Genomic DNA, 27,567 nt, shown 5'->3' with positions numbered 1-27,567 from the left:
CCATGATCTTAATTTTTTGAATGTTGAATTTTAAGCCAGCTTTTTCACTCTCCTCTTTCACCCCCATCAAGAGGCTCTTTAGTTCCTCTCCACTTTCTGCCATTAGAATGGTGTCATCTGCATATATAAAGTTGTTGATATTTCCACCACTAATCTTGATTCCTTTAGCCTGGCATTTCAGGCAACGTATTCTGCATATAAATTAAATAAACAAGGCAACAATATACAGCATTGTTGTACTCCTTTCCCAATTTTGAACCAGTTGGTTTTTCCATTTAAGGTTCTAACTGTTGCTTCTTGACCTGCATATAGATTTCTCAGGAGACAGGAAAGGTGGTCTGGTATTCCCATCTCTTAAGAATTTTCACAGTTTGTTGTGATTCAATCAAAGGCTTTCATGTAGTCAGTGAAGCAGAAGTAGATGTTTTTCTGGAATTTCCTTTTCTTCTCTATGATCCGATGAATATTGGCAATTTGATCTCTGGATCTTCCACGTTTTCTAAACGCAGCTCGTTCATCTGGAAGTTCTCGGTTCGTGTACTGCTGAAACCTAGCTTGAAGGATTTGGAGCATCACCTTACTAGCATGTGAAGTGAGTGCAGCTGTACAGTAGTCTGCATGTTCTTTGGCACTGCCCTTTTTTGGCATTAAAGAGATAGCAGGAGAGACAGTGGGTTCTCACCTTGCATCTGAAGGCTGAATTTCAGGCTTAACGTTCAAAGAGAATCTTTCCTGTTGTACCAGAATTTGTTTTCCTTTTCTCTGAACAGTCACTAAAGGAAATCCTTTCTGCAGGGTCCAGGTTCTCATCATTTTCTTTACATCTAGTGTTTTGTTTGTGAACTACGGAAAGAAGAATAGATTATTTTTCTCAGAGATAAAGAGTCTAAAAAGTTTATAGTATCTTTCCCTCTTTCCCTACCACAATGCACCCATGCTGAGTTGAATTTATATTTCTACTCTAGGTAAATGAGCAATTGCTAAAAAGAAAGTAACCTGGACTAGAAATAAGTGAAAACTAAAGAGAGTGAGAGAGGCAGCATATGTTGAAAAAGGCAGCACAGATGCTATAAACCAACTATAGGTACATTAAAATCCCTAAGAAGGGATAAGCACTCTTTCAGGTCACAATACTACTGTTTAGAAGGTTTGCCTAAGGATACATAGGCGAGAAATTAGAAACACTACTTTTATTCCTGTTAGTCAGGTAGATCCAGAGTTCTCTTTATTCCCCAGACCCTCTGCTTTTACAAAATGGTGTGAAAGTGAAAGTCACTGGAGTCGTGTCTGACTCTCTGCGACCCCATGGACTGTACAGTCCGTGGAATTCTCCAGGCCAGAATACTGGAGTGGGTAGCTGTTTCCTTCTCTAAGGGAATCTTCCCAACCCAGGGATCAAACCCAGGTCTCCTGCATTGCAGGCAGATTCTTTACCATCTGAGCCACCAGGGAAGTCCATTACAAATGGTAAAGCTCATCTTTTTAAGAGCTCATCCTGTGGGAGGGCCCTAGAATGGGAGCAGCAGCTGCTGCAGAGGAATGAAATATAAACAGGTCGGCTGCCCAGACTTTTAGGTCTCTCTAGAAAACAGTGGTGAACTTTTTCCTAGACACATAGTCCCTTCCCCACAAAATACATGAATTGATCTATAAAATCTAGAACCCAGTGTCAGAGGTTCACAGGCCCTCTAAAGCTTACTGTCCCTAAGACATCTGGTATCAATGATTAAGAAGCAATTTTTGAAGCAGGTGAGTTAAATTTATGATTGAAATTATTTTTCTAGATTACATATGGATTTGAATTGCAAGCAACTCAAATCATCAAGCACTTAAAATGGTACAATCATTTGGTAATATCATGCCACTATGACTGGCCTTACCTCAGTTGACATACACCTACTTATTTAAAGCCAGAAAGGATGGAGCAAATCTTTCTAAATGCACTGTGATTCTAACCTTACATGTTCAATGGCTCTGATCTATTTCTTTCTGGACAAGGGGTTGGGAAGAAAACAAAACTGCCCCAAAGCAAGGCACTTCCGGGTCTTCGAAACAGAACTGAAATGAAAAGGCCAGTGCATAATTTGATGCTGATGCTGAAACATGTGAGGATAATATTAGGGGCTAGGTCAGGATAGGAAAGCACCATGATGCAAAAGCTGAAGTCAGTGACGAAGGCAGAAATATATTCTAACTGGCAGGAGATAATACATTGAGTACAGAGTAAATAATGTGGCTTTCAGTTGAAATACTACTACATGATAAGAAGAAAAACGATCATTTAGAAGCAACTCTTAGGTGATAAGGACTGATCCTTCTTCTCAAAGAGAACTGAGAGAGTAGGGAAGATATATCTTCTGGGAAAAGGGTTAACAACTAACTAGAAGGTACCAAATTTCAGATAAAGCAAGGAAGCAGAGAGAGCATACGGAAAAGCTTCAGAGCAGGGGTTCTTCACCCAGAATCCAGAAAACATTGAAACTGTGTGTGACATCTTGCATCTTTGTGGATTTTGGGGCGAATATGTCTATAACTTTCATCAAATGTTCAGATACATCTGTGATCTTCCAAAACATGAAAAACCATTGATCTCGATGAGGGTAACAAATTCAAAGGCTTATCAAGGCTACGCAGTCAGCATGTGTGCGTGTGATGCAAGCTGAGTTCAGGCACTGTTACAAAGCATAGCTTCTAACTAATGACACTACTTGTTAGAATCTGTAGGCACAACCAAATCCAAGCAGCAAAATGATCTGAGGGCAGAACTCAGCTATGGTCGCCAGACTGTGACATGTCATCTGTAACACTTTAGTGGCATATGGCCACCAAAGACAGGAAGAGTCACAGGGCAAAGTATAGAGCAAAAAATTCACGAATGAAGGCAGAAAAACGGCAAAAACATTAGAAAAGAGAACTTTCCTACAAGGTAGGAATAGAGATTAAGATATAGACTAAAGGTGCTTATATAAGGCCTCATGCAATTTTTTTATTTTTGGCAATTAAGCCTAGTACTTCCATTTCATGACTTTTAATTCTGTGCTTTTACTCATAAACATTTATACACTAAGTTCCATTCCTCTGTCTCTTAAAAACTGTCCTTGATACCATAGCTTATTTACATACCTGACAAAAATATTAAATACAAGAACCCCTCTCTTCTTACTTCAAGAGCTAAATAAAATATCCAGGTCACTTACCTCGTTAAAACTATCCCACAGGTCATCACTGTGAATGGATGTATAGCTATGATTATGCAGGTAAAGAATAATGGCATGTTGAAATATATCTTCACTAAGGTAAGTTTTCAGCATCAATAGTAGGGAAGCTCCCTATTCCAAAAAAGAAAAAAAAGAAAAGTGAAAAACGGACAAAAATAATAGAATACAATAAGATTATAGAAATAAGAACCTAAAATTCAAAATACAATCATTCTAAGCAAACACTTTAATAACCCAGTTATAATTCGCTGTTATTTTGTTTCATGTAACCAGTTGTGGACTATGGCCAATTCTTTAAAAATTATTTTAAAGAAGTTGAAAAATAAAAATACCTATGTGCACTAATTCTTCTATGGGCCATTTTGTGTAGTCTATCGATTACTCGATGTTTCAGTGTTAATGTTAAAAAGTTAAGTGTTTATACATATATTTTTAACTTTAAAAATTGCTGAATTTTCTGTGGCATCCCCACCCCTACCCCCTGTGCTTGAAGTCCCAGCTGACTTCATGGGCACACAGCTGAACTCTCAGAAGTCTCTTTGCTAGAGAGTACATTAATCCCCAGTTTTAAGGTGTCAAATTTCTGAAGTATCCAAGACCTCTCTTCTTCTTGCAGAGTCACTTCAAATATGTTCGGAACATATGAATGTGTATATAGGTAGTAAGCACACACTAATAATTCAGAGTCAGACGTGGAACTATTAAGGCCATGCTATATTATGATGCATGTCACCATCCCCAGTTTTAAAACAGCAACCACCTCCTCCACATTCAAAAGCAATTTATATCACACTTCCTGCATCTGCTATAGAGATGTATTTATTTCCTCTTCTAGACTGTAAGCTAATTTAGGGGAAAACAGAAGCTAGGAGCTCAACTCCTATGACTAAAATAATGCCTACTACATAGAAGGCACTCAAATGCAAAAAATTCTGAATGACTGAATTTCTGATAAAAAAAAATGTAGCAATGTTAAGTCATCAAGATTACAAGATACATATAACTGAACTTAATACTTATTACTCTCTTATTTTTGTATCACACTTCAGTGGTACTTGTTGTATAAATTTAAATAGTCATTCTTGTGCCCAATAGTCCCCCTCTCTTCTGCATCACTAACGTTTCCTCTCCACTGTAACACTGCAACACTCCATTTGGAAAAAAAAAAAACCCAGCAGTTCTCATTTTAAACAGAAGTCGTGCTTCCTTTCCTTAACCTCACGCCTCCTCCAGTTATCACCGTATTTCTCGTCCCTTCTTCGGAAAGTCAGTTCTTCAAAAGAGCTGTCTGCATTTGCCGTGTTCATTTGCTCTGTTTCCATTTCCTCTTGAGCTATCTTCCACCCATCATCACTCCACTGGAAGTGGTTTTATGAAGGCCACTGGTGAGCCTTACGGTGTCAAACCAATGTCAATTCTCAGGCTCAGCCACGAGCAGCATCTGATATGACCGATCACTCGCTCCTCCATGAAAGTCATCCTGCCCTTGGCTTTGGCATGTCACTCCTGATTCCCCCCCTGTGCACTGGGCATCCCTCTCTCTCTCTTTTGCTGCATCCTCCTTATTTTCTCAAGGACTAACTTTTAGTGTCCCTGGCATTTAATCTTCAGACTTCTTTTCTTCTCTAAAGTCACTTTCTTGTTGATCTTCTCAACCACAGGGCTTTTACATGACCCCCAAATTTATATATCTAACCAGACTTTGCTTTAATTCCAGGCTCATATCCAATTACACACCTACTATTTCCACTTATGTGCCTTAAACTTCCTCAAAAATTGACCTTTTCTTCCTTCTTGTCCTAAATATACTCTTCCAATAGTCTTCTCATTTCAACAAATGAAAACTTCATTTTTCCAGCTGTTTAGGCAAAAATTTTGAAGTCATCCTCGACTCCTCTCTTAACTCGACATCTAATCCATTAGCAAATTCTACTGGACTAAACTTCACAGTACATTTCAAAACCAAACGTGGCTTATCACGCTCACTACTATCACCTTTATCTGTGTCGCCATTTCCTTGCTACTGGTCTATTACAACAACCTCCCAACTAGTCACCTTGATTCCACGTGATGTTGAAGGCTGACTTATTCCAAAAATAAATAAACCATACGATGGTACTCCTCTCCTCAGATGGCTTTCATTCCACTGTGCATAAAATCAAGGTCCTTATCAAATCTAATAAGATGATCTACAATGATCTGGCCCCTTATAATCCTTCTCACTTCCTCTACTATTTTCCCTTGCATTTATTCCTCTCCAGACACCCTGGCTCCTTGCTGGTGCTTAAACACGCCAACCAATCTTCATCTCAAGTTGTGTGGGTCCCCAAAACAAGTCCCAGATATGGTAGAAGGACTCACAGGACCAGGACTGAGTACACAGTCATATTCACCACCATGATTTATATTTCTGTGAAAGGACGTGAAGCTAAATCAGCTAAGGGAAAAGTCTCATGGGGTGAACAAGTACAAGCTTCCAAAAGTCCTCTGCAGGATGGAGAGGACTTAATTCTCCAAGCGACCACTTGTGACAACACGTATGAAATCCTGGCTATCGGGGGAGTTCCTCGGAGACTCAGTACCCATGATTTTTACTGGGAGGCCAGTCATGCAAGTATCTTCTGCCTAGCAAGGACCAAAATTCCAGACTCCCAGAGGGAAAGGAGATATTTACCATAAACTACACTGTTCGCACAGTGTGGGCACAGTGAGTCATTCTTATCAGGGAATGGTGAGAACTCTCCCCAAATCCAATCTGCCAGGAATTAGCCAAGGTCGAGCCTCACAATAATGCCTTTCTACGGACAGCAGTCTCAGACCTACTATGCTACTGATGTCTGCCCACAAGCCCTGTGCACTGGTTATACCCACTGCCTGGGACATTTTCCCCCTAGAAGTCCACATGGCTCGTTCCCTCACATCGTCCAGATGGTATTCAAATACCACCTTATCAGTGGTCTTCCCCAGCCATCTTATACAAAGCAGCCTTTCCCTTGTCATTCTCATTTTCCTTACTGTGCTTCATTTTCATATCCGCACTAACCACCAACACAGTATATTTCATTCATTTGTATTATGTATGTCCCTATCTCTGACCCCAGAAATGGAAGCTCCATGGTACAAGCGACATAGTCTGCCTTCTTTCCTGATCTATTCCCGGTACCTAGGAAAACACCAGGTACGTGGTTGGTACTTGTATAATTTGATAAATGACTGAATTATCATAAGGCAACATGCATCAGAATTAGGCTTAAAGATTACGAAGATCAAATAGAATATGTCTGCCAAACACATGACTTACTGTCAAACACTGACACTTCTTCTTATACACAATTATCCAGTGAACTATTTTTCTCAATTCTGTGGATGGGACATTTGCCAGATTCCCAATTCTGAAATAAGTACTTACCATACTGACAGGCATAAGGTATGTTACCATACTGACAGGCATAAGGTATGTTATGGAAGCAAGATGCTCAGAAGACACTGAATTCTGGGTTTGGAGGATGGGGGTCAGAGAAAGAAAGAGCTCTATAACAAGAGATCCTGAAATAACTGTTCTGTGTAAGAAAAGAACTGCAAGTTGTAAAATTTTCTTTATTGGTAGCGCCAGGATGGGCTTTAAAAATCACAGCCCATAGCAGTAGCTCTAATTGGAATATATTCATATAGCTAACTGTACTCCTGATTTCCTCATTTAGTAACAGTACTACCGTTCTCCCTGCCAGTCAGGCTTGAACCTGGAAAACATTTCTGCCTCCTTCTTCACCTGCCTTGACCTATCACTAGGTCCTTTAAGCAGTTCCCTCTGCCCAGGGGTTTTTTCACACCCATCAGTTTCCCTCCACTCTCACTACCACTCCTAATTTTAAACTTTTACCATTTCATGCTTCAACTTCAGCAGCAATTTCCTGATTTAGGTCTCTCTCCATTTAAATCTATTTTGTAAACTGAAGCAAGTTAATTTTCCTAGTCACTTGAATCTCAAAGCCATTCCTCTATTTAAAAATCTTTTAAAGCTTCCCACTGATTATAGAAAAAGTCCAGATTCCTGATGGCATTTAGGACCTTCTACAACTGAGCTCCAACCTACCTTTCTCATCTTTCCCTACCCTACATGTGGCTTCCACTGCAAACATTTACCCCCTAAACAAAAATTCCCTGCCCATTAGTATTACTGACTCTTTTTTGCAGACCTCATCATGCCATTCTTGCCCTATTCTATTGTTCCCATTGCTCTTTACCTATATGTTTTTCCTATTATTTAGTTTCCATGTTCTTCCAAGAAATTTCTCACCATGATCCCAGGCAAAAATACTCTGTACCATTCCCTTAGCACACATTCTTTCTTACTGCTTCACAAGTACTCTCTACCTAAACTCTCTGTTTCTTGATGACATGAACTGTAACTCATATGCTTTGTATATCTTCTTCTCTGTTCAGGATGGGAATTCAATTTATTGATCTTAATCTGGTAACCAGACTAAGGAGACAAGTAAGCTATAAAATTCAGCCCTCCTTCCCTACACAAATGTGATACCCGCCTCTCCTATTCTCTGACTTATGATGATCCTAATCAGGTCTTTAAATTTCTGTTTTTGCTTTACTTCCATACCTGGAGTCTATGTTTCTAATTCTACAATAGAATCTTTGATTCATAAAAAATCTCCTTTTGTTTACCTGTTTCGGCAGTTCTGACTTTGGAACACACTTCAGTCCTGAATAACACAGCCAAAGGCTTAGAGCCTCCCCCGGACATATTCTACCTGTAGATCTGGACAGTGATCCAACTTTAAAAGATACATTACTATAAGATCTGGTTAACTAGCCAGAATACTAGTTAGAGAACTTAAGAGACAGAGAAAGAAAGAAAAACCTAGATCAAGTTAAGATCCAGATTTAAGTAGAAGCAAACATCTTAAAAATTTAACAGGAAAATTGAAAATAATACTGTTTAATCTTTAAAATAATCTAAATCAGGCAGCTTGCTTACGTATGAAATTAATTTGTAACCCACTCCAGGTACTTTTTGTGCATGGCAATACCTTAAAATAGGAAAGAGAATCAAACATTTCTTCAATCTGTTCTGAAGACTCAACAGATGATGATGATATTGGATGGGATGAATTCAACGAATCTTTTTTCATGGTTTTAAATCGAGCATCTAAGAAATCTTCATACTACAAAAAATGAAACAGAATAAAGAAACTATGAACAGAATTAAAGACAGAGGCAAGTTTAGTAATTATTGATAGGAATTAGACTAATTACTGCTTAAGGTCATTATAAAAAAAAAATCAACTAGCTTCGCTAAACTTTAGAAATAATCTGTTGAAGATATAGGAAGAATGTGACATTTATGCGTATTCCTTAAATTTGAAAATAAAATTACAACTTCCACAAAAATAAGTGTTTCCTAAACAACAGCACAAGGATAAATTAAGAGTTTATTACTAAAGCAACCATATGCTAAATCCAGATGTTCATTTGATTATTTAAAAATGGCTAGTGAATATTTGTAAAATAAAACCTTAAATTAAAAAAAAAAAAAAACTGCTCCTTAAGTTGATTTCTCATACATAATCCAGCTTTTCTATTGAGATAATATACATTTCCCTCGACTGAGGCTATTCTTAAGTAAAATATAAGTCTTAAACAGAAAGAAGTCTGAGAGTTCAACAGATGAGTTCCTCTAGAATATATACTAAAAGCTTTTAAACATTCTGGGCACCACCAAGTGGTGAAACTGTATATCTCTTTGTTTAATTAAGAACCATACCCAGATTTACATTACTTTGCTTATTAATATTCTAGCTTAAACTGAGTTCATTTTACCACTTGAAATCTCTGAATAGGCCCTACACAAAAATTTCAAACTGAAAGCTCTGAGAGTACTCGTCTTTTGAAGCAATTTTGGATCATACAATCAAGAAGCTTAATAGAAAGTCACAGAATTCTACAGTAGAAAGGGATCCTTATACTTTTCCATTTACTGCTTGAATTATTCGGCAGTATCTGTCATATATGACCTGAGCTGTGTGCTGTGCGCTTAGTCGCTCAGTCATGTCCGACTCATTGCGACCCCATGGACTGTAGCCCGCCAGGCTCCTCTGTCCATGGGGATTCTCCAGGCAAGAATTCTGGAGTGGGCTGCCATGCCCTCCTCCCATATACGACCTAGTATGTCCAAATCTCTCTAAGGAGAAGAAACATCTCCGAGAGTCTAAGAACACAGTAACAACATTATCATGCTCTCTGTAAAAGAATGGGATTCCTCGTCTTTGAAACGGGCACAAAATATGGTTTGGACCTAAAAAGAGCAAATTATTTGTCTGTATCAACGTGTGTATCACTGTTGTAAGAATGATCACAGTGATAATAGCATTGCCACAAAATGTCTTAATTTCTTCTCCATAAGTAGGATAAAAAGTTTTGTTTTGCAAAAAAAAAAAAAAAAAAATGCTTTTCAACTCTATTTAAATTCCTTAAAGCAGAAGGGCCACATCTATTAAACACAGAATTTAGCAAAGCAATTTAAAATGTTCATCTTAATGACAAAGTCTAAAGTAATTTCACATAATTTCTGCTTTCTGAAATACATCAGTACCTAAAAGCACAATTTTCACTGTCAAATCTCAAGAGGTATAGAGATCAGTAACATGGCTCAGTTTTATTGTATTTTTCTAGAAATATTTTCATTGCTCCAAATGCATGGAAAATACATGTCCAGTATGACTGGACTATTTTTCCTCCTGGCATTCACAGTGGGCCTAACAAACAGCGTACTTACACTGGAGAGCTCTCCGAATATTTTTTCCAAAGAGAAATACTCCATGAATGTAGCAAAACCTTCATTTAGCCATACATCATTCCACCACTGCATTGTTACCAGATTACCAAACCACTGCAGGGAAAGAACAAACAACTAACCAACTTCACATTCTCAGGAATTTTCTAATAATTGAATTGTCAGATTTATCACCTATAACCAGATTACAACTACTTAAAAGTATACTTATTGTAGTTAAAACAAACTATATTCAACTTTAAGTCTTAGAAATAAATTGTATTTGTAATATAAATTTACTTTAAAAGTAAAACTGCATACATTGAATAAATTCACTTTTAAAGTAAAATTATAAATTTAACATTTTACCTTAAATAAAACAAACAAAGACAACTGGCTTATTTATCAGTTTAACATACATGCTGTATACTAGGTAGACAAAAACTGTTTTTAGTCACCTCATTAAAACATTTCCTCGATAAATTCCTCTACTTTGTAGTATCAACTTAGCAATATTATTTTCCATCATGTCTACAATCATCATGACAACCAAAAAATGAACGTCTATATGAGGGATGTTCCTATAGTCAGAGAGCCTGGGCTGCATGTTTCTCCTCAGTCACCACATTGAGTATTTACATGATTCAAAACAGAATTCAAACATTCCCTAAGAAATTTGGCATGCATACAAATAAATAAAATCAGAAAGACTTTTAAATGGCTTTTTTCCATGAAGTAATAAGAAGAAGGAAAAAGAAGACGAGACACCCCTAAAAAAATGCATCTCAAAAATCCCTGAAATAAGCGTGGTTAATAAAAAGTGTGCAGTTCAGGCACTGTGGCCAAGGGCTCGGCTCAAACCATCAGCAAAATGATAAGATTATTAGGTACTGAAACAAAGCACTATGGAGAATCACAAAAGCATATTTTCAAAGATTAATATCTTAAAAACCTCTTTCAGAAGAAGATGAAAAAAAAAAAAGAAGATGACTTCTAAGTCGTACAGAAGTACAAGGGAAACACTCCTGCCGTGGTGACGGCCGGCCCCAGGAATGGCAGACCTGGAGCAGGTCCCCGAAAAAACAGTCTGTCTATATGCGTAACTGTAAGAGTAGATAAGCACTCGCTTCATTAGCCAGCCTGTCACGAACTCCTCACAAGGCCGGGCGCGCTGCGGACTGTGGCTGAGGTCAATCGGCCAGAGCACATCCCACTCTTGCCTACCTCCTCCCACCGTTGGGACACCCCGACTACCCCACCCTGATGAACACCGCATCGAGGGCACGAGAGGGACCAGGTACTGGGGAAGAAAGAGTGAGGGTCATGCACCCATATAATTTTCCTTCCTTTTCTCTACATCATACCCAGTACCTTCCCAATCCCAAATTAAGAACCCAGTTTTTAGCAGGAGACAAAACGGTAAATCTAGTCCTGACTACTATAGTCCAAGGAGAAGAGGCGTGCAACTCAGGGAAAACTTTCTTCCCCATCAAGTTATAAAATGTCAGAGAGATAAAGGAAGTCAAAATGCTTGATAAACTGTAAAATCCTATAACAACTGTTAGACAACATTTTTATCCAAAAATTTAAGTTTGTGTTAAAAAAAACAAAGCACCATTGTATTATGAAAGAATATAACGCTGAATTATTATTAGCATCTCAATGTATTCTAAAACTCCAGGACATGGAACAGACCACAGGTGTGAGATATAATAGCCTTGGTTGCCGATACCTGATGGGCCAGCTCGTGAGCGATGATTTTAGTAACCAGCTTTCTATCTGCCACTGAAGAAGTATTAGCATCATACAGAAGTGTCTCTTCTCGGAAGGTGAGCAAACCCCAGTTTTCCATTGCTCCTGCTTCAAAGTCAGGAATAGCCACCAAGTCTGGATATAACAGGAAAGAAGTGGTCAACTCTCCTCCATCTAAGGCACTCCTTAGTTAAATCCAAGTATTTTACCCAGTGGTCTATCAGTAAGGTCACTGTATCAGTAAGTTCATTTTACATACTCCTAGGAAAAGGAAATGGCAACCCACTCCAGTGTTCTTGCCTGGAGAATCCTAGGGATGGGGTCGCACAGAGTCGGACACAACTGAAGCGACTTAGCAGCAGAGGCAGGGAAAGGAAACTTTCTAGCTCATGTGCTCCTTACCTACCTGTGAGCTGAGAAGATCTGATCAACCACCTACAGAGTCATTGTTGCTCTGTCCCTTAGCAAGAGAAGGGAGATCTAATTCCTTCACAGTGAAGAACTTTTCAGAACAAGGAGGACAGAAGGCAGGGCCAACACTCTTCCAGCTAAAATCAGCACCCTGTTGAATGACACTGAAGTACTCTTGCTTTCCTGAGCTCTCATTACTCCTATTATTATTTGAATTAGGAATTTCTTAGGAAATTGGAGTTAGTCCAACTCCAGGTTAAGCCCTAAGTAAATCCCTACTTACACAGCACCTTTGAAACAGTCCCATAAACTTCTAAATGCTTTAAGCTACATATTCAGACGTATCTATGGAATCTAAATAATCTTAACACATACAAACAATTCTTAAAGCAAACAATTAACAGAGTTTCTTGGTTTCCCTTTGAAATAACTTTGGCAAAAGTTCTTTCTGAAAAAATTTGCAACCTAAATCTAAGTTATTATTGTAATGAAATTGGAGGCATTGTTGGATTCTTACCCAATTTCTTTAGTGGGTACTGAATTTCAAAGTAGCTTTGATAAAAGTCAAGAAGCTTCACAGTTGTTTCCAAGGCATGCTGAACTTGACCAATCTTTTCTGGGACAGCATATATAGAAACCTGAAAGGGAACAAGTATGATGTAAGGACGGGTACAATTAAAATGGCATGATATCAAGTGAACACTGTCAAGATTAGCATACGTGAGAACTACACAGAGGTATGAGAGATTTTTCAGGCCGGAAATTCTTGCTTCTAGTTCTTTTAACCCCTAGAGGACGTAGCAAGTCATTCCTATACATACAACAATGTTAAAAAAAAACTTATTAATTCCTTTTATTTTTTTTAATAAAATTTATTTATTTTAATTGGAGGCTAATTACTTTACAATATTGTATTGGTTTTGCCATACTGATTCTTTTTTTAATTAACATCATATCCAAACTATTTTGCCTCATATAGCAATTATAAACATCTGCCTGTTTAATTCCCATGATACTCTTATCTTCCTCCCTATTACCTACAGTTGCCCTTCCTTGTCTGTGAGCTGTCAAACTGTGAATTATTTGAAGGGCAAAACTAAATTTTCATCTTTTTAGTACCTAACGTAGTGCCTGGCATCTTGCAGGCATTCAATGCAGAGAAGTCACAGCTTACAAGAGAGTTATTTCTAACATGGAACACCTGAGACAGAAATGGCACATTGGTTGAAACTGCCCTGAGCCCACCCACGAGAGAGCAGCACATTCTCTTTCAGTCAGCATGGGACAGCCAGGTTTCCTTTCAGCCTTGGAACTGCTTACTTTTTTTTTTTTTTCACGCTGTTGGCTTGTACCCAGCAGAGTGAAAAACCCTCGGTGAGTGGCTCACAGTAACTAACACTGCTGTATTTAAAACGGATGGCCAACAAGGCTCCACTGTAGAGCACAGGGAACTTTGCTCGGTGTGATGTGGCAGCCTGGATGGGAGGGGAGGCTGGGGGAGAAGGGGCACACCTACGTATGAATGGCTGAGTCCCTCTGCTGTCCACCTGAAACCACCACAGCACTGTGAATCAGCTGCACGCCAGTACAGAAGAAACACTTCAGTTAAAAAAATAAAGGTACACACTTAAAAAAAATTAAAAAACAAACAACCAATTAAAAGGATAAAAGGATTCATGCCCATGAATCCAGGGCACATGCTCCAGGGAAGATGCAACTGCCCACATTACTTAAATTGTTATTCTTTCTTTTCTGATTAAGTGTGTAAGTTACACATTTGGTGTAACTGACTGTACCTGTCTTATCAGTGAGCATCAAAAGGCAAAAGTTGAGTAATTATATTAAGAGTAATAGGTTTTAAAAAGCAGTATTTACTGTTTTCAATGTATTGAAAGAAAGAAGTCCTCTGTACTCAAGTCGGTAAAGCAGAATATGGAGAAGACATAGCAGAAGATAAAAACCTCAAAAATAAAGATCTTGGCAGGTGGGAAAAGGAGACCTATTGAATAATTGAGCATTTGGGAAAAATACACTGGTGAACTCTAACCACAAATTAAAGACTAAAAATTCTCTTTCATTAAAGCATTGAAAAACAGGCAACAATTTCTAAGAGGTCATAATTTCAGCCACAGCTGTCTTTATGTGGGGCCTTAGTCTATAGAACATATGCATTAATTACAGAAACATGGAGGTAACATGGCATAAAAATTAAAGAAAAAAAATTTTAACTAAACAAACAACAAAACGAAATGCACAAGTTGTGTAGTCAGACTGCCAGGTTCCAATCTCTGCTGGCTGTGTGAACTTGAGGAGGCTCGTTAACCTCAATCTCCTTATCTATTCAAGGGTGATAAAAGTAGCTCCCATCCCCACATTAAACGAATGAATACATATAGAACTTAGGATAGTGGCTGGCAGAAAACAAGTGTTCAATAAAGAGTAGTTATTATCATTATTATAAATAAGAGTCCCATCAGAAGTGGCATAAAATATGTGTGAGCAGAGCGTTTGTGGCAAAAGTTACAGGAAGAACGAAGTGTTAGGACTGAAGTTAGCTCATTTAAAATATGTTTCTTTCTTAAGGTAATTAAGAAGAAATTTAATCCCATATTATGTGGCCAAATTTGTACTTCACCAGCCCAGCACTCAAACATCTGCATCCTTGGTACAGGGCTGTGACCACAGTTTATTGAATTCAGTCACCACCTGCCTAAGGAACACGCACACCTCCTGCATCATTCCCCCTCTAAAGCATTAGTGTTCGCGTGTGCACACACACACGTCTGAAATAGTCTTTTTAAATCTAACTACCATGATAAATGACTGTACCAAGATCACTTGGAATCTGAGGCCAGTCTTTATTACTTCTGCTTGTTCTTTCCAGGCACACATATTTTATGGAGTCAATGCAGTCATCTAGAAGATGCTGTCCTAAAAGAAGCACCACCCACATACTCCAGATTCCTCCCCAAACATCCTTCTGCCACACACACCATTTGGCTCTCCCATCTCTACGTGTGAAAGCGTCTTTCATCAGGGAAAAGTAAAGGGAGAAAAAAGGCAGTTCATATGAAACTGAAATCTGACCAAAGGATCCACTTCGTCCCATTTCTGGAATACAATGACTAGGGAAAAAGGTAGATTGGTATTTTCTCTTTCCTTCTATTTCTCTTCCTTTAAAAAATAATGTGCTATGAATCCTCGCTAAAGATAGATCATCAGGTCATTATAATTATTATCATGTTTGTTTTAAGAGCAATAGTAGTAGTAGAAATAAACCAAGAGAACAATCTGGTTCAGCAAAGAAATTCTGATAGAATGCTTGGTAGGATGCATGCGTGCTAAGTCGTGTCTGACTCTTTGTGACCCCATGGACTGTAGCCCACCAGGCTCCTCTGTCCATAGGACTTCCCAGGCAAGAATGCTGGAGAAGCTTGCCATTGCCTATTCCAGAGGATCTTCCTGACCCAAGGATCCAACCCACATCTCCTGCATTGGTAAGAGCACTCTAAATACTGATAAAGGCAAGTCAACCAGTGCTCAGGCTTTAAGACTTACATCTTTCTCTGGTGGGTTCTTTGGTTGTTGTTTTTACTTTTAAGACATTTATGCTTTTTGTGTGTGTATTCAGCTGTCTGTGTCTGCAAGATCAAACTTTCTCTGCAAGATCTCTTGCTAAGACCTAGGAGATTTATAAAAGACACAAAAAATGTCCATAAAGTCTCATCAGCTCTCAGAGAAAAGGGTTAAGACTGAGGAATAACAGATTGTTAGGTTTCACTTACTCTGCTCCTTAATAAGCAAAAACCAGATAAAAGTAGAACCAGAACCAAACCTCACCCTCTCAAAAGAACAATAACATGGCCTATAAGATTCACAAAGATAGAAAATCGAGAATATTGGAATTTTCCAATACTAAATTTCCTGAAAAATACCAGCTTTCCTAAACAGACAGCTGAATACACACACAAAAAGCATAAATGTCTTAAAAGTAAACACAACAACCAAAAAGCCCACCAGATTGAAGTCTATCCAGAAAAACTGGTTAGATGGGACTTGGGAGAATGATATCAATTATGTATAATGTCCTTAGTTGCTGGAAGGCTACTTGAGGAAATGCTGTTAGTGGAGATTTGGAATGAAGTCACGTTTCTGACTGAATAAGATAACTTCACAGGGATAATACTGTTGAAGGTTCTGTTTGAATGTTAAAGAGACATAGTGTCTACATCTGCTAACCGCCAATGGATTCTGATTCTACAAATGAGACTGGTCTGTGGTAAAAACAAAATCAGGCAATGGCAAAAAACAAAACAAAAACCTCAAGGCAAACTGATAAACCTCAAGGCAGTGTATTTCAAAACTGGGCTAGAATTTTCTAGGTAATTCTGGCATTCCTGAAGGCAGACAGAGGGTTAAGGAACACTGAAGAATAGAGAGAACTGATAAAACAATTGTTTCTCTTTCTACAGGTCTTTGACAACATCATAGTCTTTAGCACTGAAATTTCACAATTTCAGCTATTTGGACACACTTTCACAATTTCAGCTATTTGGTGAGACTGACTGACATTCGTCAATAAAGCTCTACTGCCCTATTCCAGAATCCTATGAAATAGGCCTAATGTCAAATATTCCAAAACAGAACATAGCCTAGAGATTACAGCATTTTACTGGGACAAAAATCCTTTATTAGACTCTTAGTCCGAATTTCTAATCACCATACCTACAGAAATTATTGATGTCATTTGGTGTAAGAAGAAGCACATTGTGGTAGCCAGTAAATTCCACCATTTATTCGAGGAGATTCCCCTCTGGCTCAGCCATAAAGAATCTGCCTGCAATGCAGGAGCTGCAGGAGACATGGGTTTGATCCCAGGGTCAGAAAGATCCCCTTGAGAAGGAAATGACTACCCACTCCAGTACTCGTGCCTGGAAAATCCCATGGACAGAAGAGCCTAGCAGGCCACAGTCCGTGGGGTCGCAAAGAGTCGGACCCGACTGAAGTGACTTGGCATGCACACACGCATTCGCTATGTAATCTTAGGTCCATCATTCATCCTCTCTGGGACACTGTTTCCTCATCAGCAATATGAGGCTAATGTCTTCCTCTCATTTGGTTTATGAAATAAAAAGGTGTTTATAAATAAAAGCTAAGAACAACTTCTAGCACACAGTATAATTCTGCATATGCGAGATTCTTCCCCATTTCCTAATAAAAACAGAAAGTTAAGAAGACTGTTGATTATTTGTATAACATTAATTTCTTCAAACCACATTTACTTCTGGGTAGCATTAAAAGTTATAAAGATTATTTGTATTTACAGACAGACAGAAGAGTTTATAATATATTTGCATATAGAAGAAAGAGAGGGGTACTTCCTCTGTGCATTACTATCTGCCAGGAACTGGAGATTTTATAGGAATTAAAATTTTTTCATCCTTGCAAGGGCAGGCTAATAAAGACAATAAGGTATTAGAGTTGTGGAAGGTGAGGTTTAGAGAACTGCAGAGCAGTCTGCCCAAGGGCATACAGCTAGAAAGCTGTATAGAGAGATCTGAGCTCAGGCAGATGCCAGGTTCCATGTTTAACCAAGTTGCTTCCAAAAATATGTAAATAAAAAGCAAAAAAGTCACCTAAACTACTCTCTCTCTCTCTTTCCAGCTGACCCTTGAACAATAATGGGGTGAGGGGTAACAACCCTCCAGGTAGTTGAAAATCTGAGTATAACTTACAGACAGTCTTCTGCAGCTAAGGTTCAAACAACTGTGGGTCGTGCAGTACTATAGTATCTACTATTGAAAAAACCCCACAATAAGTGGACTTGCGCAGTTCAAACCCATGTTGTTCAAGATTCAACTGCTGTAGACAATATATACATACACACCTACATATATATGTGTATATATAGGTACATGGGGCTTCCCAGGTGGTTAGTGGTAAAGAACCCACCTGCCAATGCAGGAGACATAAGAAACGTGGGTTTGATCCCTAGGTTGGGAAGATCCCCTGGAGGAGGGCATGGCAACTCCAGTATTCTTGCCTAGAGAATCCCATGGAAAGAGGAGCCTGCTGAGCTACAGTCTAATTGTCGCAAAGAGTTGGACATGACTGAAGTAGCTTAAGCACACACGCACATATAGCTGTATATACATACATATATATATACACACACACACGGTATCTATCTGAGCAACCAATAATTCAGCCTGGCTAGATGAAAGAATTCCACTGGAGCAGTTGGAAATATAACTGAATTTCTAAGAGAGCCTTGAATATCATGAAATGATAAGTTTGAATGTAATTCTACAGGCAGTAACATAACTGCCATTTATTTATTGTGATGAGAAGACTTAAGATGAACTCTTCTAGCAACTTTCAAATATGTAATACAGGTATGGTTAACTACAGCCACCATCCTGTACCTTAGATCCCCAGCACTTATTCACCTTATAACTGGAAGTTTGGGCCTTTTGACCAGCATTTCCCCATCTCCCCCAGCCCTCAGGCCTTGGCAACCACCAGTCTACTGCTTCCACGAGTTCAGTTCTAGATTCCACACATAAATGAACTCATACAGTCTTTATCTCTGTCTGACTTATCTCACTTTGGATAATGCCCTCAAGGTCCATCTACGTTGTCCCAAAGGGCAAAATTTCCTTCTTTCTCATGGCTGAACAACATTCCATCATATATATTATAAATATATACTCATCTTCATCCATCCATGCACAGACACTTAGACTGTTATTATTGTGAATAATAGTAACAATAATAATAATAGCAACAAACAAGGAAATGCAGATATCTCTTTAAGATCCTGTTTTGATATATAGCCTGTGGATTGCTGTATCATATGGTGGTACTGTGTTTTAATTTTTAGAGGAACACTCACATATTGTTTTCCTTGGTGGCCACATCAATTTACATTCCCATCAACAGTGCACAAGGATTCTGTTTCCTCTACATCCTTATCAACACTTGTTACTTGTCATCTGGGTTTTTATTATTTTTTTTATTTTAATTTGAGGCTAATTACTTTACAATATTGTGGTGGTTTTTGCCATACATTGACCTGAATCAGCCATGGGTGTACATGTGTTCTCCAATCCTGAACCCCCCTCCCACCTCCCTCCCCATCCCATCCCTCAGGGTCATCCCAGTGCACCAGCCCTGAGCACCCTGTCTCATGCATTGAACCTGGACTGGTGATCTGTTTCACATATGATAATATACATGTTTCAATGCTAGTGTCTCAAATAATCCCACCTTGCCTTGTCCCGCAGAGCCCAAAAGACTATTTATATCTGTGTCTCTTTTGCTGTCTCGCATACAGGCTCATCATTACCATCTTTCTAAATTCTATATATATGCATTAATATATTGTATTGGTATTTTTCTTTCTGATTTACTTCACTCTGTACAATAGGCTCCAATTTCATCCACCTTATTAGAACTGACTCAAAAGCATTCTTTTTAATAGCCGAGTAATATTCCATTGTGTATATGTACCATATCTTTCTTATCCATTCATCTGCCAATGGACATCTAAGGTGCTTCCATGTCCTAGCTATTATAAACAGTACTGCAACGAACATTGGGGTATACATGTCTCTTTCAATTCTGGTTTTCTTGGTGTGATGCCCAGCAGTGGGACTGCTGGGTCATATGGCAGTTCTGTTTCCAGTTTTTTAAGGAATCTCCACACTGTTCTCCATAATGACTGTACTAGTTTGCATTCCCACCAACAGTGTAAGAGGGTTCCCTTTTCTCCACACCCTCTCCAGCATTTATTGTTTGTAGACTTTTTGATAGCAGCCATTCTGACCAGCCGGAGAAGGCGATGGCACCCCACTCTAGTACTCTTGCCTGGAAAATCCCATGGATGGAGGAGCCTGATGGGCTGTAGTCCATGGGGTCGCAAAGAGTCGGACACGACTAGGTGACTTCACTTTCACTTTTCACTTTCATGTATTGGAGAAGGAAATGGCAATCCACTCCAGTGTTCTTGCCTGGAGAATCTCAGGGATGGGGGAGCCTGGTGGGCTGCCCTCTATGGGGTCGCACGGAGTCGGACATGACTGAAGCGACTTAGCAGCAGCAGCAGCATTCTGACCAGTGTGACATGGTACCTCATTGTGGTGTTGATTTGCATTTCTCTGACCATGAGTGATGTTGAGCATTTTTTCATGTGTTTGTTAGCCATCTGTATGTCTTCTTTGGAGAAATGTCTGTCATCTGTTTTTGATGGCAGTCATTCTTGCAGGTGTGAGGTGGTATCTCACTGAGGTTTTGATTTGCATTTTCCTTCCTATTAGTGATGCTGAGCACCTTTTCATACATCTGTTGGTCATCTGTATATCTTCTTTGGAAAACTCTGCTCATTTTCTAACCAGATTATTTGTATTTTTTCCACTGAGTTCTATGAGTTCTTTATATATTTTGAATATTAATCCCCACCTGATATCTTGAAAGTGTTGAAAGTGAAAGTTGCTCAGTCGTGTCCGACTCTTTGCGACCCCACAGACTATACAGTCCATGGAATTCTCCAGGCCAGAATACTGAAGTGGGTAGCTGTTCCCTTCTTCAGGGGATCTTCCCAACCCAGAAGTAGAACCCAGGTCTCCTGCATTGCAGGCGGATTCTTTACCACCTGAGCCACCAGGGAAGCCCAAGAATACTGGAGTGGGTAGCCTATCCCTTCTCTAGGGGATCTTCTCCACCCAGGAATAGAACTGGGGTCTCCTGCGTTGCACAGATTCTTTACCAGCTGAGCTACCAGGGAAACCCTATCAGATAAATGCTATCTGATATTTTCCTCCAATTCACGGGTTGCCTTTTTATTTTGCTGACTGTTTCTTTTGTAGTGAAGAAGCTTTTCAGTTTAAGATATTCCCACTTGTTGATTTTGGCTTTTGTTGAATGTGCTCTGGTGTCATATACAAAAAAATTATTGCCAAGACCCATGTCATGGAGCTTTTTCTCTATGTTTTCTTCTAGGACTTTTACACTTTCAGACCTACATTTAAGTCTTTAATTCATTTCCAGTTAATTTTTGTGAGTGGTGAGAGACAAGGATCCACTTTCATTTTTCTGGATGTGATGATCCATTTTTCCAAGCACTATTTATTGAGGAGACTACCATTTACCCAGTGAGTACTTTTGACTCTCTTGTCTAATATTAGTTGACCATATTTGCAGGAGTTTACTTTTGGCTTCTTGATTCTGTTCCATTGGTCTGTGTGTCTAATTTTATGCCAGTATCATACTCTTTTGAATACCATGCATAAGATTTTGGTTACTTTATTTTTGTAACCATTTTGAAATCAGAAAGTGTAATACCTTCAACTTTGTTCTTTTTTCTCAAAATTCCTCTAGCTATTTGAGGTCTCTGTGGTTCCATAAAATTTTAGGATTTCTCCCCATTTCTGTGAAAAATTACATTGGAATTCTATTGCATTGAATCTATAGATTAAAAAAAAAAATCATTTAGTAGAATTCACAGAGAAACTGATTCAATCCTGGACTTTTCTTTGTTAGGATGTTTCTGATTGTTAATTGAATCTGTCTTTACATTATTAATCTGTATTTTTTTTTAATGTCTTCATGATTTAGTCTTGGCAGACTGTATATTCCTAGGAATGTGTCCATTTTTCCTAGATTATCCAATTTCTTAGCCTATAATTATTCATGGTAGGTTCTTATGATCCATTGTATTTCTGTATCAAGTGGAATGTCTCCTTTTCATTTCTGATTTTGAGGCTTGTTTTTACTAGTTAGTTGAGCTAAAAGTTTGTCAATTTCATTTATCTTTCTAAAATCCAACTCTCAGTTTTACCTTTTCTCCTCTTCTTCAGGTATCTATTTATCTGCTCTGATCTTTGTTTATTTCCTTCCTTCTGCTAACTTTGGGCTTAGATTGTTATTCTTTTTTCTAGTTTCTTAAGGTGCAAAGTTAGGTTGTTTGAGATTTTTCTTTTTACTTGGTGTAGGCATTTATCAATCTAAATTTCCCTTTTAGAACTGCTTTCGATACATGCCATATAATAAATATACCACTACATTACACTATTAGAGCATTCTGAGTTTTACTATGTAATTACCTTTCCCAGTGTGTTCTACATTTTCATGTTTTCATGTTACTAAGTAGTGTCCATTCAATTCAGCTGCAAGCACTCCTTCCAGCAGTTCTTGTAAGGCAGGTCTAGTGGTAAGGGGCTCTCGCTGCCTTTTTTCCATATGGAAAAGTCTTTCTCACTTCATCATTTCTGAAGTGTAACTTTGCTGGACAGAGTATTTTTGGTTGGCAGTTTCTTTTTTCCCTTCCTTTCCTTTTTCAGAGGTTTTTGGTATGCTACAAGCTTCATTGACTTAGATATCCAAATTTCTCCCCAGATGTGGTAAATTTTCAGCAATTATTTTTTTTATGTAACTTTCTGCCCACTGCTTGTTATGTTCTCCTTCTGAAACTCCAATAATTCACAAATTGTTCTTCTGATGGTGTCCCACAGATCATGCAGGCTTTCTTCACTCTTTTTCCTTTGTTCTGACCAGATAATATAAAACTCCCTGTCTTCTAACTCACAAATTCTTTTTCTTGCTTGATCCATTCTGCTGTTGATGCTCTCTCTGTATTGCAATTTTCATTTCATTCATTGTATTTTTCAGACTGAGAATTTTTTTTTTAATGATTTCAATGTCTTTGTTAAACTTCTCATTTTGTTCATGTATTATTTCTTGATTTAATCAATTGCCTTTTTATATTTTCCAGTAGTTCAGTTTCCTTGGAACAGCTAATCTGAAGTCTTTATTGAGTAAATGGCAGATTTCCACGTCTTTGGTATTGGTTACTGGAAGATGACTGTGACCCTTTGGTGGTACTGTGTTTCCTTAAATCGTTGCATTAGTGTTTTCACATCTGAAACAGCAGTCACCTTCTCTGGTCTTTACTGATTGTTCTCTCCAATGCGTCTAAACTTGTATGCTTTGCTCCAAAAGCATACTAGAACTTTTCTGCTAGAAATGTGGACTTCCACAAAGTCTCTATTATCCAAGCATAATTGTCTAAGACTGTTTTACAGAGCTCCCAGACCATAGCCAAAGGGACTACAGTAATTGCGTGGGCCACAGCGGGGTCCACAGCCAGGACTGAGGTCTGTATGCTGAGACCTGATGCACGAGAGGGCAAGGCCCCTCCCAGGTTCTTAGGAATATAGTGCTGGACCCCACATCTTCCACAAAGGCATTTCTGTCCATAGATAGATGCCAAATTGTTGTTCCTGGGGCGGGAGAGCAGACAGGGATGAATGAGGGACATTTTATCAAGCCATTATGTGTGTGCATGTCACTCAAATGTGTCCGATTCTTTGCGATCCCATAGACTGTAATGCGCCAGGCTCTTCTGCCCATGGAATCCTCCAGGCAAGAATACTGGAGTGGGTAGCCATTCCCTTCTCCAGGAGATCCTCCCAACCCAGGGATCAAACCCAGGTCTTCCACACTGCAGGCAATTCTTTACCACCTGAGCCACCAGGGAAGTCCCTATCCAGCCACAATGCTGCCACTTATTTCAAATCTAAACAGTCACACAAAACTGTACAGCTCAGTTCTAGAGGCTTTATCGCCTTTACATACTGCCTTACTGAGATTCTCTTAACAAAGTAAGATTCAAAGGAACTAGAAAATCACTGACTTTTCCAGGTATCCAAATAGTAAATAACCACTAAGTAAAATAACAGTTCTGGCATAAAACGTCAGAGTGGTGAATCAAAAGCTTGTGTTTCTTCACACAGCAGTTGCCAGATATCATGAAAGGATTCCTCTCCACCTCTTATAAACAGGTTTCTAAGACAACTGCCGTGACGTACGTACCAGGGTTCCGTTTACATCCTGACTCAGATTCTTCATCTCGCCCACGATGAAAGCAACCAGGTAGGTGCTCATCTTCACGCTCTCAAAAAACTCATCCTGAACAAGTCCGTCTTCCAGCACAACTGATGACTTCTACAAGCAAAGCAGAAAACGACAGTTCTGTAACTGTGGGGATACATGACGGTGACATATAAACTGGGCAACTGAAAATTCAAATAGGAAATACGTAGTGAAGATGCTGGCCTATTTTAATCTCTCAGCACAAGTTTCTAAACAGTACGGATCTCAGCCTCAGCCTGCTCTACCTTCCTTCATCTTGAGGACATACTGCATACAGTAAAATCCTTAAAAAGCTCTTAGTTTCAAACCATGGCTTTAAATAAATGTAAGTTAGAGACAGTGACAGTGGCTCTGTGTCTCCCCTTTAAAACACCACCAAAGACAAAAAGCCTTGCTCATGATCTGAGAATACTCATTCTACTGCTACAAAAATCATACATTCACATGAGAAGGAGCTACAGCTGGTTAATCCCTCCAAACGAAAGGCTACGGGATCAAAGATGAGAAGTCACTACAGAAGTCTGCAGTAGACACAAGATGAGGGAACATGTGCAACCTTGCAGGATTTGCCACCCACGAATTTAAAATGTTTTAGGTTCCTAGGCAAGTAAGCACTCCATCTCTCTTAAAGAAAGATTAAGGTGAAGAGTTAAGGTGAGGAGTAGAGCTGCTGAAGTGACGTCCTTGTTGAAGGACAGACCATGTCCTCTTCTGGACTCAAGGGCTGACTCTACAATCAGTTAGATGTTGCTGCTCCTCCCCACCCCCCGTCCCCAGCCACAGGGGTTCTGAGAAGCTTCTATCCAGCTGCATACAGCTCTCAAGTGGCCCAAGTGTTAGCTGCTCAGTCAAGTCCGACTCTTTGCGACCCCATGGACGGTAGCCCATCAGACTCCTCTGTCTGTGGGATTTTTCCAGGCAAGAATACTGCAGTGGGTTGCCATTCCCTTCTCCAGGGGATCCTCCTGACCCAGGGATTGAACCCAGGTCTCCAGCATTGAAGGCAGATTCTTTATCATATGAGCCACCAGCTAACAAAAGGACCCTCTGAGTTCTGTTCAGTGTAAAAACAATTCTGCCTGGTTTCATTCCCACCACCTCCCATGTGGAGCTCACAGCCAAGAAAGACATCCATGTTCTTATTGTTAAACCTCCATGTCACAATATCAACTTTTTCAATAACCAGTAAAACATCAAGGTCAATCGTGATTCAACACTTATCAAATATCACAGTTTAGAATAGCAAATTCACCATGTCTTCAAAAATATCATTGTCTCTTTAGTAGTAGTTCATAGTATTAATATTTACAGAACTTCAGTACAAAGCACACACTTCACATTTCCTGCCTATGCGTTCCACATCCAGTCTTTCTCCTCCCGCAAGTGCTTCTCAGGCTGACTTCACAACTGATTCCAGTACATATTTTACTTTTATTAAAGCATTTTAAGAAAGAATGGGAAAGTATACGATTTTAATCATTCTCAGTGGTATGGCAAAGAAGAATCCAAGTATTCATAACAAAGAGACCCATTCAAAAAATTTTACATTCAAGGAACAGAACAGTACCTTAGGCATATTTGATAAAGCAGTGTATTGCTCATCTCTTTTGATCCTGATGACAAATGTGGCTTTAAATGCTGGTTCATCAAAACAAGGAAAAGCAGATCTTGCTGCCAAGGGTTCAAACTGAGTTGCTGCAAAGTACCTAAAACGAATGCAAATCCATCCAACAGTTATTGAGCACCTACTATTCAAAGCACCCTGCCAAGTTCTAGGGATACTAAGATAAATATCATACAAGTCCAGGCATTAAAGGATTTGCAATCAACTGGGAGAGGCAGAGGTTATACAATAGACGGAAAGTTCTCAGGCTGTAAATCATGTCCTAATGGTAAGAACAAAGCAGTGGGAACAAAGGGTAGGGATTCTGCCCAGTGGTAGAGACACTGTAAGAGAACTGCCGACAAAATATGAAGAGGGCCTTTAAAAATGAGGAATATTTGCAAAGGGAGAGAGGGAGAAAGGTATAGTCTAGAAAGAGCAGAAAGCACAAGCAAGGACAGAACAGTGCGTGTTCAGGGACTGGGGGTGGATGTCAACGTGGCTGGAGATGAAGCCACAGAGGTAGGTGACAGCTGGCCACTGAGGTCTTAAAAAGGTTTCTGAGCAAAGAATAGCATGCAAGATGTTCATCCACTGCCCTTATTCATCTGTACAGACTATGACTGGGTAACACTAAACCTCAAACTCACAATCTGCACTAGAACAAAGACGCAAAAACCCAGGCGTCCGACAGTATGCTGGGGTTCTTTACTCTCTTCAGAAGGGAATCAAAATTTTTCCTCCCCCTCCTACAACACAGCTACAACACTTGAGAATTTAACTGTAAGTCCTCAATTAAAGGTTGGTGGAAAAGCATAAATAGACGAGAAATGTAGATTTTTAATTCAGCAGAAGAATAAAGTAGATCTGCATTTGGGAATTCATCCAAACATGGCCATAGAGCTATCGGCACAAATGCGGTGCTGGTGTGCACAAATCAATATAATCAATATAGTCAATATGGTACTTAGACAACCACCACTTTGGAGATGATGGCCTTGCTTCCTCAGGGCTTAGTTTCTACTGATAATTTTTAAAAGGCAAGAGGAAAAGAGTGTAAGATTTAAAGGCAGAAGACCCAAACTCTGCAACTTACCAGCCATGTGACTTAAGCATATCGGTGACCTACATCCCATATCCTTATTTGTGAAACTAGGATTGATGTAGGATCCCTAACCAAACATTTAGGGGTGTTGATTCTATTTCAAAATTCTATTTTGATACTTAACGACAACCACATTTATGCCACAAAGTCCTACACAGGTGTCTATTATAAATACTAGACAGTCATAACTCTTCCTTCGTGCCCAAATAACTACTTCTTAGAGCAAACTGCAAGAATGATAGCAATCAGCACACATGAAACAACTGAAACATGTTTCTGACGTTCTATCTCCTCACTCAACTCCCAAATTCTTACCCAGTTAACAGAAGATTTTGGAAGAGGGCCGCAAGGGACTGGGAGTTGGAGAGGGGGGGCGGGGATAAAGTCTGATGACATTCATACTATTCATATGAGAGTCTACTTGGACCATCATTTTGGATAAAAAACTGGATTATAATGTTCTGAGACCAAAAAGATCTTAAAAGAGATGTTAAAAGAGATGCAATAACAACTCTCTTACACTGAAGTCCCTTTAAGAAGGCTAATTGATGATACTTACAACCTAAGCTAATTACAACCTAATCATGTATGGATGTGAGAGTTGGACTGTGAAGAAAGCTGAGCGCCGAAGAATTGATGCTTTTGAACTGTGGTGTTGGAGAAGACTCTTGAGAGTCCCTTGGACTGCAAGGAGATCCAACCAGTCCATTCTGAAGGAGATCAGCCCTGGGATTTCTTTGGAAGGAATGATGCTAAAGCT

The 27,567-nt window shown here is 39.2% G+C and overlaps 1 protein-coding gene across 2 annotated transcripts in view; it reads right to left on the bottom strand.

The window, feature by feature from the left end:
- The window catches only part of LNPEP (leucyl and cystinyl aminopeptidase), a 102,555-nt gene that overhangs the window by 29,493 nt on the left and 45,495 nt on the right, over window positions 1–27,567 (bottom strand). For both annotated transcript variants that reach the window (XM_070373173.1, XM_070373174.1), the window contains exons 3-10: window positions 25,667–25,805; window positions 24,040–24,171; window positions 12,686–12,806; window positions 11,738–11,892; window positions 10,009–10,122; window positions 8,264–8,398; window positions 3,198–3,329; window positions 683–843 (exon numbers count right to left, since the gene is read on the bottom strand). In XM_070373173.1, coding sequence (XP_070229274.1) covers window positions 683–843; window positions 3,198–3,329; window positions 8,264–8,398; window positions 10,009–10,122; window positions 11,738–11,892; window positions 12,686–12,806; window positions 24,040–24,171; window positions 25,667–25,805 — 1,089 coding nt within the window. The remainder of the gene's footprint in view (window positions 1–682; window positions 844–3,197; window positions 3,330–8,263; window positions 8,399–10,008; window positions 10,123–11,737; window positions 11,893–12,685; window positions 12,807–24,039; window positions 24,172–25,666; window positions 25,806–27,567) is intronic.

The sequence above is a fragment of the Bos mutus genome, chromosome 7 (genome assembly GCF_027580195.1).
Source record: "Bos mutus isolate GX-2022 chromosome 7, NWIPB_WYAK_1.1, whole genome shotgun sequence".
NCBI classification, from domain to species: Eukaryota; Metazoa; Chordata; class Mammalia; order Artiodactyla; family Bovidae; genus Bos; species Bos mutus.
Note: the sequence above shows the minus strand (reverse complement) of the source record. Positions and strands in the feature narration are given on the sequence as shown.